The sequence below is a fragment of the Selaginella moellendorffii genome, unplaced genomic scaffold, assembly GCF_000143415.4.
Source record: "Selaginella moellendorffii unplaced genomic scaffold, v1.0 SELMOscaffold_0, whole genome shotgun sequence".
In the NCBI taxonomy this organism is placed as follows: Eukaryota; Viridiplantae; Streptophyta; class Lycopodiopsida; order Selaginellales; family Selaginellaceae; genus Selaginella; species Selaginella moellendorffii.
In genome coordinates, this window is record NW_003314261.1 from 2,383,159 (window position 1) to 2,395,335 (window position 12,177).

General features: G+C 45.9%; 1 protein-coding gene and 1 long non-coding RNA gene across 2 annotated transcripts; one reads left to right on the forward strand and one right to left on the reverse strand.

The window, feature by feature from the left end:
* Nucleotides 1–1,085: 1,085 nt before the first annotated feature.
* On the reverse strand, nucleotides 1,086–6,512 carry LOC9662947 (putative ABC transporter C family member 15). Its single transcript, XM_002960841.2, has 12 exons — nucleotides 6,435–6,512; nucleotides 4,391–6,360; nucleotides 4,013–4,333; nucleotides 3,873–3,959; nucleotides 3,186–3,812; nucleotides 2,962–3,126; nucleotides 2,609–2,903; nucleotides 2,306–2,520; nucleotides 1,945–2,250; nucleotides 1,826–1,889; nucleotides 1,530–1,769; nucleotides 1,086–1,463 (listed from the first exon to the last, which is right to left on the reverse strand). The coding sequence occupies exons 1-12, from the start codon at nucleotides 6,442–6,444 to the stop codon at nucleotides 1,354–1,356; spliced, it is 4,410 nt and encodes a 1,469-aa protein (XP_002960887.2). The 5' UTR covers nucleotides 6,445–6,512; the 3' UTR covers nucleotides 1,086–1,353.
* A 1,421-nt stretch (nucleotides 6,513–7,933) lies between these two features.
* On the forward strand, nucleotides 7,934–8,885 carry LOC9641718. Its single transcript, XR_002992242.1, has 3 exons — nucleotides 7,934–7,972; nucleotides 8,030–8,291; nucleotides 8,340–8,885. It is a non-coding gene; the product is annotated as an uncharacterized LOC9641718 (long non-coding RNA).
* Nucleotides 8,886–12,177: the final 3,292 nt, after the last annotated feature.

Genomic DNA, 12,177 nt, shown 5'->3' on the forward strand with positions numbered 1-12,177 from the left:
TATCATCAGATTGCAATGAATGATGCATCTATCTCCAAAATGACATTTAACACAAGCTTCAGACATTTTGAATTTACAGTTATGCCATTTGGTTTGACAAATGCACCAGCCACATTTACTCGATTAATAATGGAGGTATTTGGGCGTTATCTTCATGAGTTTGTGGAAATTTTCTTGGATGATATTCTTGTTTTTAGCAAGAATATAGAGGAGCATAAGATGCATTTGCACAAGGTTTTTTTGTTACTCTAAGACAACAAACTTTATGTGAAGGAGAGCAAATCTGAGTTTGCAAAGTCAGAGGTAGAATATCTAAGCCATATTGTGACATATAAAGGTGTCAAGACAGATCCAGGGAAGGTGGCTATAATGGAAAATTGGCCTACACTGATTACAGTGGCCAAGTTATACAGTTTTCTTGGTATGGCTAGTTACTACCAACGTTTCCAGCATAAGTTTGCAAAGGTGGTTTTTCTTTTGACACAGTTGTTACGCAAGAATGTGCCATTCGAGTGAAAAATGAAGATGAATGAAAAGGAAAGAGTAAATGAAGGTAAATGAAAAAAAGCTAGAAGGAAAGGAAGATCTAAACAATATAAAAGTTAAATCTAAACCAAAACCCCAAATCCAAGCAGTTCTCAGGGACAATCATAAATGCATGAAATATGAAAAGGGAATATAAAAAATGTGTATATCAATTAGCAAAAACCCTATCTTGTATACAGGAGTGAGTGGTTCGGATTCAAACTAATTCACTATGTTAATATTAGTATACAATATTGTAGCCATACACTTAGACCTCACAACTCTGATATATAAATTAGGGTTTTTGAACTAATTAAATATGCACATTTTTGTATTTCATACACTTATATTGTTAGATGGTATAATATGTCAAAATATCTAAAAATATTCCATCACCTAGGTTTATAGGGAATATACTTAAATATTTTACTATCTAACTCTTTTATAATAATCTTGTATTTATAGTTTATAAGCATACTTATAATTTATAAACTTTCCTATAGAATATTTTTATTATTTTACCTAAAGTATTTATATTCTATTATTTTACCAGATCATCATAGATTATCAATTATATTAATAAATAAGCATTTAAGCCATATAAGATGGTACTAAATGTTGCTTTTATCCCAAGCTCAATGTCTCCATCACACTTGCACCCCAGAAGTTTTGATCATCAACACTAAATCAGTCGAGTGTTTTAGCACCGAGCACCGAGTGATTGTTCACAACCCTAGCTTGCCACTCAACTGAGACTTGTTCATCGTCTGTGATCTTTAGAGCCGTTTGGCCTATTCTAGGTGCGAGCTTGCTAGCTCGTACAAAGGTTTAAGCTGACGATCCAAAAGATCTCTTGGAATACTCGGCCACAAGCTTGAAGAAATGCGAGCTGCTCTTCTCCATAAGCTTACCCGGCTCGTCGTATTCAGCTATGCGTCCTGCCAAGAAAGATTGGTATTAAAATGCCAGAGAGAAACAAAAAGAAAGGAGAGAAATATCAATACCATCCTTTAGGACTAGAACGTAGTCGCTGCCCACTACAGTAGGCAGCCTGTGGGCAATGGTGATAACAGTGCATCCCTGGAACTTCGTGGCAATGGTGGATTGGATCACTCCATCAGTAGCACTGTCCACGGATGCGGTGGCCTCGTCGAGTACCAAAACACGGGCTTGTTTTAGCATCACCCGTCCAAGACAAAACAATTGTCTCTGTCCCACGCTCCAGTTCTCACCATTCTCAGACACTGCACACACAACGTGATAAGAAAGGGAAGAAAACTTCTTCACATTCATTGCTTACCCAGTGAGTCCAGCTTTTCTTCCTTGCAGCGCACGAGGTCTCCGAGTTGGCAGTTATCCAAGGCCTGTGGAAGCGCTGCTCTTAATACATACAAGAATAACTAGTTTTAAGAAACTTACCTCCCAGATTTCTGGATCCGAAAACTGTCCCAGGGGGTCGAGATTATAGCGGATGGTGCCTTCGAACAGCGTTGGATCCTGTGGAATGATGCTGAGCTTGGATCGGAGGTCATGCAACCCGATCTTCGTGATGTCCACGCTGTCCATCACAATCTTTCCACCGGATGGCTCCACCAGGCGGAATATGGCCTGGATGAGCGTGGATTTTCCACTGCCAGTCCGGCCCACAACTCCAATCCTCTTGCCTCCAGGAAATACACAGCTAATGCCATTCAACACCAGCGGTGAGTTAGAGTTATAGCGGACCTGTGTCACAGAGTCTTTGTTAAGTTGTAACATAATTTTAGAAGGAATTTCCTACCTTGAGGTCCACCAGCTCAACGTTTCCTGTAGCAGGCCAGCTTTCCGGAGGCTTAGACTCTTCAATCTCCCATGGTGCCTCGCTGGGAATGCGAGAGTACTGTTGTATACGTTCAACAGAAACTATCGTCCGCTCCACGTTGCACAAGTTCCAAACAAAAAGCGACTGGTACCCGTTCAGATTCAATCCATATGTCACAGCTAAACCAGCCAAACCTATTGATGAGGGGAAGAAAAACACGAAAAAGAAACAAAGTCAGCTCTTGTTGCAATGGAAAAATAAAGAAAAGAAAAGAAAACTTACTTGGGGGAATGGTGCCGGGAGGGAGAAAAACTAGCAGAAGCAAACAGAATCCAAAGACAACGTTGGTGAGGAGTTCTAGCCTCAGAGAGGCCCACTCCATAGTTGCAGCCGAGTAGAAATGGGCTCGAGCAGATGTGTCGATGAGAAACATATTCCTGTGCATGAAACGCTCTTCCTGGCCAAAGCCTCTTACTGTCGGAGCTCCTGCAATAGATTCCGCAAAGTGGTGAATGATCGGAGCCTTCTGGATGCCTTGAAGCCTGGAAAGCTCCCTGCCGGACGAGATGTAATATCTCTGCAAAATTAAATTCAACTCTCATCAGGACATAAAGTATTGATTGAAAGGGATTTACCTGTAGCAAGATACAGAAAACAAACACAGGAGCAAAAGCGATTAAGACTTGCCAAACTGCTTGAGACATAACTCCAACAATGCCCAAGAGCTGTAGGCCTGCGAACGCTACGCCCCCAAGTCTGTAAGGCACATTTAAGTCAAGAGCACTTTGGTCTGTAGAGGCCTGAGAAGAAAAAGCATAAGCTGGCTGAAAAACTTAAAACTTTAAGTCACAATACGTACCCGGCTGAGAATTCTACCAGTTGGAGTAGAATCAAAAAACGACATTGGCGAATGAAAAATGCAATGTAGCATGTCAAAGAAGAACTTCTGAGCCGTCGCGAGGCCGATGACATTGAGAAGCAGCACCCTGAGAAGCACGAACAGCGATGCTCCAAAAGAAAATCCTCCATACCCGATGATCAACCGAACAGGATCAAACTCTGGAGCTACAGCCGTCGCTGGAGTTTCGCGAGCCATCCACCAGTTTGACGCGATTTGAAAGAGTAGAAATAACAGCTGTGTCGCCAATATGCATGGAATCAAGCCGCCCTTGTACACCGCCGTGCAGTAGTTCCAGTAAACTTGCAAACCAACACTGCCTTTCTCGCGTTCTTCTTCCTGTACCAGTTGTTCTGCCTTTGCGGCCTTTGCCTGCGCTTCATGCTCGTCCGACTTCTGCACTTCTTTCTTTTCTTCATTATCCAGGATACCTTCCACGGTATTGTCTACGCTATCTAAGGTCTTGTCAGCCTGATTCATGACTTCCATAGCCTTGTTGTGTGCTCCAACAAGCACACTGAAGTCAGTTTTTGCTTGTAAAAGCTGAGTGTATGTTCCTGACTGCGTTATACGACCATCGTTTAGAACCTGAATCAAATTAGCTCGTCAACGTAGTGGTCTTTAGAACTTATGAAAAAAGTTTCTTACCAAAATGAGGTCAGCCACAGGTAAGAACTCCACTTGATGCGTCACTAGAATGACAGTCTTTGATGCCAGTGCGTTAAGAACACATTCCTGCATAAGATTTATGAGTGAGATCACAGGGCCAAACAGAGACATGCGCTTACCTTGAATATTTGAGTACCAGTTTCCACGTCCACGGCACTGAAAGGATCGTCAAGTAGGTAGATATCAGCATCCTGATACAATGCACGAGCAAGTTGTATCCTTTGCTTCTGGCCGCCGCTCAAGTTGATGCCCCTCTCGCCTATTTCTGTCTGATCTCCGAATGGAAGAACTTCCAGATCTCTTTTGAGTTGACACATCTCCAACACGCGATCGTATTTACTTCTGTCCATAAGAGAGCCAAAAAGGACATTGTCCTCGATCTTTCCACTTTGTATCCAGGCAGTTTGTCCCACGTACGATGTTCTTCCAGTTACTTGCACCTGTACAAGCAGATGTAAGGCAAGAACTAGAGAACGGTAGAATACAAAAATGCGCACCTTGCCAGAAAGCCTTGGGATTTCTCCCAGAAGGCACGAGAGCAAGCTCGATTTCCCGGAACCAACCTTTCCGCAAACCGCAACTGTCATCCCTGTTTTGACCTCCAGATTAACTCTAGACAACGAGAGCTTCTCAGGAGATTCATCCCAGCTGAAATCTGCTGCTTCCACCAGAATTACTGTAGGATCTTGGTCATTTGTCCGAGAAACAGCATCCGCCTGAAGCTCTGGCTCGTGAAGAAACTTACTCAGCCGATCCAGCGAAACTCTTGTTTGAGACAGAGCTGAAATACAGTCGGGTAGAGTTATGAGCGCCTCCTGTAAAACTCTAAAGGTGGCCAGCGTTGAAAGAACTTTCCCAGTGGTCAGAGGTATCTTCAGCACCACACAAGTACCAAAGGTGACCACTCCAATGATCATGGGACTTGTCCAGAAGAGGAAAATTATAGCTGCCTGCGTCAAGAACGATTTCTTCAGCCAGCAATACTCCACACCTCTCAAGGCTTCCAGTTTCTGCAGGTAAGCCTTCTCCCAAGCTTGCGCCTTGAGAATCCTCATGCTCTTTAAGCACTCCGTCGTTGCTCGCATTCGGGCGTCCTTGGCCTCCATGATCTTGTCCTGGTACTTGTCTTGCAAGGAGCTAAACGGAGTGTTGACAGCCACCGAAGCCAGCGTCGCAACCACGGTAGCTATCGCAGCAACCCCGACTTTCTGGTATAGAATAAGAAGTGCCAGCGCCACCTGAAGCGGTAAAATCCAGATATCGTGCAGATACCACGAGAAGTCAAGAACCCTCTGGATATCCACTGCCATATGGTTGACAATCTCTCCGCTGGTGTATTTCTGCCGCGACAAGTTAGAAAGCCGCAAGCCTTTCCTGTAGACGCAACTTGTGAGCGTCGCGCGGGCCTTTATCGCCAGGAACTGGATCTTGAGAAACCAATGCCTTTGAGAGAAGTTCTCCAGAAACTTAGTGACGAGGAACACCGTCACCAGGATCAAGCCTTCGTGAGGAAACCGGTAAACCCCGCTCAAGTAGCTCACGAAGTCGTCGATCAAGTATGGTCCCACGTATGACGCGAGCGAATTCACTACCACCAGGAATCCAACCGCCACTGCCTCCTTCCAATAACATACCATAAGAGTCCTTGTCACAGATGGTGGCCTGCTGGACGATTTTTCGGAATCCTGCTTTGATCTTTCCCATTTGTCCTGGAAAAACTCGTAGGCTGTGGATGCTCGGTGTTGTTGTGCTACCTGCGGCAAATCCTCAGGCTCCAAAGTCCTCTTCACCCCGAGAGCCAGTACAGGGTTGACCCATGATATGAATAGCAGGCTTAGATTCCCAGCTCTGGTGTATGGAGTAACGTTGTCTTCGCCCTTGTCCGCTACCTGCGTGTCCTCTTCTTCTAAAAGAGGCTCACCGAGACTGCCGCTCATAACTTTGATCCCTGTTCTTCCCCCCACCGATGCAACTAGCAGAACCAAGCTAGCAGGAATCCAAGCCAAGCTTGAATATGTATTCCAGGACTTGTGCTTAAACTTGGACGCGACAAGATCATCCACAGACAGCACGAACTCAGGAAGGCCAGCACAGAACGACACAATCCACCACACCCTCAATGCCGCTGGGATTTTTTCTTCTCCTCTCTTGCGCGATGCTACCAATGCTAGCGATGCAACAAGCCAAGCAGCAGCTAGCACCAATTCCTCCGCAAGACACAGCACGCTCCGTGATTGATGAAGAAATGCGAAGCAAGCACTGGCGGCGCTCAAAACCAGCAGATAAAAGCAGCAAAAGAGGAAAATCTTGAATGGGAATGCGGTGGTGAGCTTGCTAGTCGGCCGGGACTTTGTAGACAAGAAGAAACTCACAAGCCAGGAGAGAATGAAGATCGCGGCGACGGCGATCGTTCCCACGCAGCTCCCAAAGCGGATTTCGTCGTCGAATCGGTGGAGAAAGCTCTCCGCTGCAGCGAAACATCGATATTTTGATCAGAGGAAACCTAGAAAATCCAAGAGCAGCAAAGCTTTCGCGCCTTACCGATGATCATCGCTGATTTCGGCGCTAGAAAAATGCGTTGCTGGGAGAAGAAAGAGGCCGGCCGTGGCGAAAACAAAGCCCTAGAAAACGGCATTATATACCATTTTGTGACTTGCCTCCGAAGAAAAAACTTTCTCGCCAGTCAAGGTCTCCTTTCGTCGCTCGTGACGCGCATATTCGGATCTACCACGGCTGGCTAAACAATTGTAAAGACAATTGTAAGCTGATCATCGAAATCCGAGTGCCACGCTCCTGGCTTGTGAGTTTCTTTGCAAGATCCCGAGCTGTCAAGAATCTAGCATTAGCATCGCTAGTATCGTACAAGTATCCTATACCAGCTGCATTTGGGTGTGGTGGATTGCCTCGTTTGCTGGTCTTCCCAAGTTTGTGCTATCTGTGCATGACCTTCCAAGGTTAAACACAAATCCTGGAGTGCCTGGCCTGGATGCTTGGGGACGAAGAGGGATCACAGTTCTGGTTAGTGGACAAGGGTGAAGACAACGTTACTCTGTACGCCAGAGCAGCCAAGAAGACTTTGGACGAACATTTGCTACAGGTAGCACAGGAAAAAGAGCATCAGCAGCTTACGAGCTTTCTTTTTCTCACAAAAAGTGGGAAAGTTCGAGCAGGCTTCCGAGAAGAACAATCCCGCCTTCTTCTATGGATGGTGATTTCCTCGTCGTGATTAGCTCGCTGGCGATGACAGACGAGTTAGGGACTTGTGTGGTGCCGAAGATACCTCTGACTACTGGGAAAGTTCTTTTGGCCCAGGAGTTATTTACAATTCTCCCAGACTTAATCACACTGTCGCAAACAAAATCTCGCTAGATCGGGTGAACAACTTTCTTCACGACTGCATATGCCTGCCAACAGGATGCTGGTATCCACCTACTTGACGATCCTTCAACGTGTTTGGCAGAAATATTGCCAGAGAACTTTCTGGACTTCAAGGTCTTCAAAGAGCTGCAATCATACATCACTTTGGCGAGTCAATAGCAGCGAACGAGAATCTGCTATAATCTCGACCCCCTTGGACAGTTCTCAGATCCAGAAATCTGGGAGATAAGTTCTGTCATTCTTCTATTTCCTAAGAGGCCATGTTGTTAGGCCTTGGACGAGTGATGCTAAAACAAGGCCGTGTTTTGGCACCCAGACGAGCCCACCGCATCCGTGGACAGTGCTACCGATGGAATGATCCATCCACCATCGCGACAAAGTTCGCTACTGTGATGGACAGCGACTACGTTCTGGCCCTACACGTTGGTTGGAAATCTTACTCTCTTTTTTTTCAAGTTTATCTTTTTCCAGGACGCATAGCTAAATACGACGAGCTGGGGAAGAAGAGGAGCTCGTATTTCTTCAAGCGTTTTCCAAGATATCTTTTGGATCCTCCGAATCATGCAGTAAAAAGGATAGTTTCTCAAACTTGGTATGTATAAAGGTGACCGAAAACATTGAATATTCTAACTTAGCGATGGCAATGGCAAAGCTTCTCAATCCCAAGAACACGGACGCCATCCCTCTTGTAATTACGCCTGGTATGTTCCTGCATTCTCTTCTCGATCTGTATGCTCCGTGTTTGGGCTCCTGTGCAGGAGCTTCCAGTGGAGACTCCGGCAATGATCTCGCAATTGGGATCTGGAAGGTCAACTCTTTGGGAGCCCTGGCGCGATTTTGTTCCGGGGATTCGGCGTGTCAAATGCGGAGGAATTTGCTCGAGTGGTGGAAGCGTTTGGATATGAGAGCATGGGTTGCAGAGCTGGAGCTGCGAGGAGGAAGCACATTGTCGGGCCTGTCTACACAAACAATGCCCTCGACGCTGAAACCGAGCTTGGATTTCACAATGAAATGAGCTACGTAAGGTTTTCCCATTTTCATTCTAAGACTTCTTGTTCTTTGCCACAGCTTGCGGATTATCCCGACTTGGTCGTGTTTTTCTGCGAGGTTGCTCCACCGCCAAGCGCCGGCGGTGCCACTGGGATCGTCCAAGGCAAAGCCACCATTTGGTGACTTGCCTCTGAAGAAAATGTCGCCAGTCAAGGTCGTGGTCTAAGGATATTGGACACATATTTACACGCGACAATGGGAATCTAAGCTTGCTATGCTGGCTCTCGGAGCAAAGAGGACTTTGGAGCCAGAGGACTTGCCCGGCAGCCCACGGGTTTTTTTCACGAAAGTTCAAAGCAAGCTTCCGAGCCTCTCGCCTTCTTTGACAGCGGTTCCTTGTCGTGAGGCGTGTTTGTTTTTGCTGTAGTTCTGTGATTGGAGTAGTCACTATGGCTGGCTGAAGAAATCGTTCATGACGCAGCTCGCAATAATTTGGACGACTAGAATGGTCACCTTAGCTACTTTGTGGCTGACTTCAGCGAGTTTTTGTTTGCGACAGTGTTGCCAGAATGTAAAACTCTGTAGACTTCACGAGGCAGGAACGAACGTGATATTTAATCTGAAGGAATTGAGTCTGAATTTTTTCTTGTGAGTTTCTTCTTGTCTACAAAGTCCCGGCGGACTAGCAAGCTCAAGCCCGTCAAAGTTCCCCCTTCCGCTGCTTCTCTGTGTCTCATTTCTTCATGGATCACGTCTTGCGGAGGAGTTCTCCTGCCTGGCTTGTTGTTGGTAGCATCGCGCAAGAGAGGAAGCAATCCGGCCTCGTGACGCTGAGACATTTTCTTCTCGTTCTGTGCTAGCCTTGGATGATCTTGTCGCGTCCAATTAGTTTACGCACAAATCGTATTTACCCGCTTCAGGTGACTTCTTATTCTATACCAGCAAGTCGGGGCTGCTGCGATTGCTACTGTGGTTGCTACGCTGATTTCGGCGGCTATAAACACTCCGTTTAGCTCCTGCAAGACAAGTACCAGGGCAAGATCATGGAGGCCAAGGACGCCCGAATGCGAGCAACGACGGAATGCTTAAAGAGCATGAGGATTCTCACTTACCTGCAGAAACTGGAAGCCTTGAGAGGTGTGGAGTATGGCTGGCTGAAGAAATCGTTCTTTCCTCTTCTGGACAAATGATCATTGGAGTGGTCACTTTTGGTACTTGTGTGGTGCTGAAGATACCTCTAACCACTTTTCAGCGCTGGCCACCTTTAGAATTTTACAGGAGGCTAGCAGACTGTATTTCAACTCTGTCTCAAACAAGATCGCTGGATCGGCTGAGTAAGTTTCTTCACGAGCCAGAGCTTCAGACTGATGCTGTTTCTTGGACAAATGACCAAGATCCTACAGTAATTCTGGTGGAAGCAGCAGACGTCAGATGTCCTGAGCTAGAGTTAATCTGGATGTCAAAAAAGGGATGACAGTTGCGGTTTGCGGAAAATTGAGCTTGCTCTCGGAGAAATCCCAAGGCTATGGTATGCATTTTTGTATTCTACCATTCTCCTTACATCTGCTTTTGCAGGTCCAGGTAACTGGAAGAACATCGTATGTGGGCCAGACTGCTTGGGTACAAAGTGGAATGGTCGAGAATAATGTTTGCTTTATGGACAGAAGTAAATACGATCGCGTGCTGGAGATGTGTCAACTCAAAAGAGATATGGAAGTTCTTCCATTCGGAGATCAGACAGAAATAAGCGAGAGGGGCATCAATTTAAGCGGGGTTAGATAGCCGTGAAAGAAAGACAGAAAAAGAAAATGGAGGCCATGGCCGGGCGGCCAGAAGCAAAGGATACAACTTGCTCGTGCACTGTATCAGGATGGTGATACCTACCTACTTGATGATACTTTCGGTGCCATGGACGTGGAAACTGGTACTCAAATCTTCAAGGTAAGCATGTCTCTGTTTGGCTCTGTGATCTCTCACTCATAAATTTTACGCAAAATGTGTTCTTAATTCACTTAATTCATTATTGGTAACAATATAAAATAAAGTACACGTTGACGAGCTAAATGTAGGTAAAAGATGGGCGATCTGGACCTTACTCTCAGCTTTTCCAAGCGAGTTAAACCTCTTGTTCTTGAGTGCCAATCTCCAACAAGGCTATGGAGGTATCCAAATAATGAAGTAAAAAACAGAAGTGCAGAAGTCGAATGAGCCCAAGGCAGAACAACTGGTACAAAAAGAAGAACGCGAGAAAGGTAGTTTTGGTTTGCAAGTTTACTGATACTACTGCATGGCAGTTTACAAGGGCGTATATTGGTGAGTATGCTACTGTTTCAAATCTTGCGTCAGACTGGTGGATGGCTCAGCGACGGCGTGTTTGATCCTATTCGGTTGATCATCGGATACAGAGGATTTTTTGCTTGGAGCATCGCTGTGAACACTGGTAGGAATTCCGTTTGGAGCATCGCTGTTCGTGCTTCTCAGGGTGCTACATCATGTCATCAGCCTCGCGACATCTCAGAAGTTCTTCTTTGACATACTCCACTCATTTGCCAATTGATGTGGTTTTTTTATTCGACTCCAAGGTAGAATTCTCAGCCGGGTACGTCTGTTTACATTTGAAGTTTTTAAATCTCAGGCTTCTACAGACCAAAGTGCTCTCGACTTAAATGTGCCTTGCAGGCTTGGGGGCCTTGCGTTCTCAGGAGTACAGCTTTTATATATTGTGGGAGTTATGTCTCAAGCAGTTTGGAGTCTTAATCGTTTTTGCTCCTGTGTTTGTTTTCTGTATCTTGCTACAGGTAAATCTCTTTTTCAATCAATACCTCTGTCCTAATTAGAGTTGAATCTATTTGCAAAGGTCTTATATACCATCAGGCAGGGAGCTTTCCAGGCTTCAAGGAGTCACCACTTTGCGGAATCTATTGCAGGAGCTCCGACAGTACGAGGTTTTTGCCAGGAAGAGCGTTTCATGCACAGGATCGACACGTCTGCTCGAGTCTATCTCTACTCGGCTGCAGCCATGGAGTGGGCCTCTATGAGGCTAGAACTCCTCACCAACGTTGTCTTTGGTTTCTGTTTTCTTCGATAAGGTTATCTCCCTCCCCTCGCATTCCCAGCGAGGCACCATGGGAGATTGAAGAGTCTAAGCTTCCGGAAAGCTGGCCTGCCACAGGAAACGTAGGTAGGAATTTCTAAAACTTCGATAATGGCTTTGGAACTTGAACAACATTTCTACGTGACATAGGTCCGCTATAACTCCAACTTACCGCTCCTGTTTCACGACAATAACTGTGTATTTCCCGGAGTCAAGAGGATTGGAGTCGTGGGCCGGACTGGCAGTGGAAAATCCACGCTCATCCATGCCATATTCTGAGCCAGCCGGTGGAAAGAGCGTGATCGACGGCGTGGACATAACGAAGATGATCTCCGATCCAGGCTCAGCACCATTCCACAGATCCAACGCTGTTCGAAGGCACCATTCGCTATAAAACTTGGTATTTAAACAAATGTGAGTGGAGACTCATCCTTTCTAAGTTTCTTCAAAACCCTTGGATAAATGACTCGGAAACCTCGTGCGTGTATGTGTAAAAGTTTTCTTCCTTTTCTCTGAGGATCAAAGCTGCTTATAAAGCTCTCACAGACAAGGAAGGCAAGCCCATCCCTTGCAAGTGCTAGAGACAGCCTACCTTCTCGGTGACTTTTGCTGTCTGAAAATGGTGAGAACTGGAGCATGGGACAGAGACAATTGTTTTGCCTTGGACGAGTTATGCTAAAACAAGCCCGTGTTTTGATACTGGACGAGGCCACCACATCCGTGGACAGTGCCACCGATGGAGTGATTTCCAGGGATACACTGTTATCACCATCGCTCGCCTACTGTGGTGGACAGCGACTAAGTCCTAAACGATGGTATTGT

Excerpts from the sequence above, each read along its gene's own strand:
- LOC9662947 (XM_002960841.2), bottom strand. Across the intron at positions 2,521-2,608 it reads TCCCGGCACCATTCCCCCAA|GTTTGGCTGGTTTAGCTGTG; the intron begins GTAAGTTTTCTT and ends CCTCATCAATAG. Across the intron at positions 1,464-1,529 it reads CGTTCTAGTCCTAAAGGATG|GACGCATAGCTGAATACGAC; the intron begins GTATTGATATTT and ends CTTTCTTGGCAG.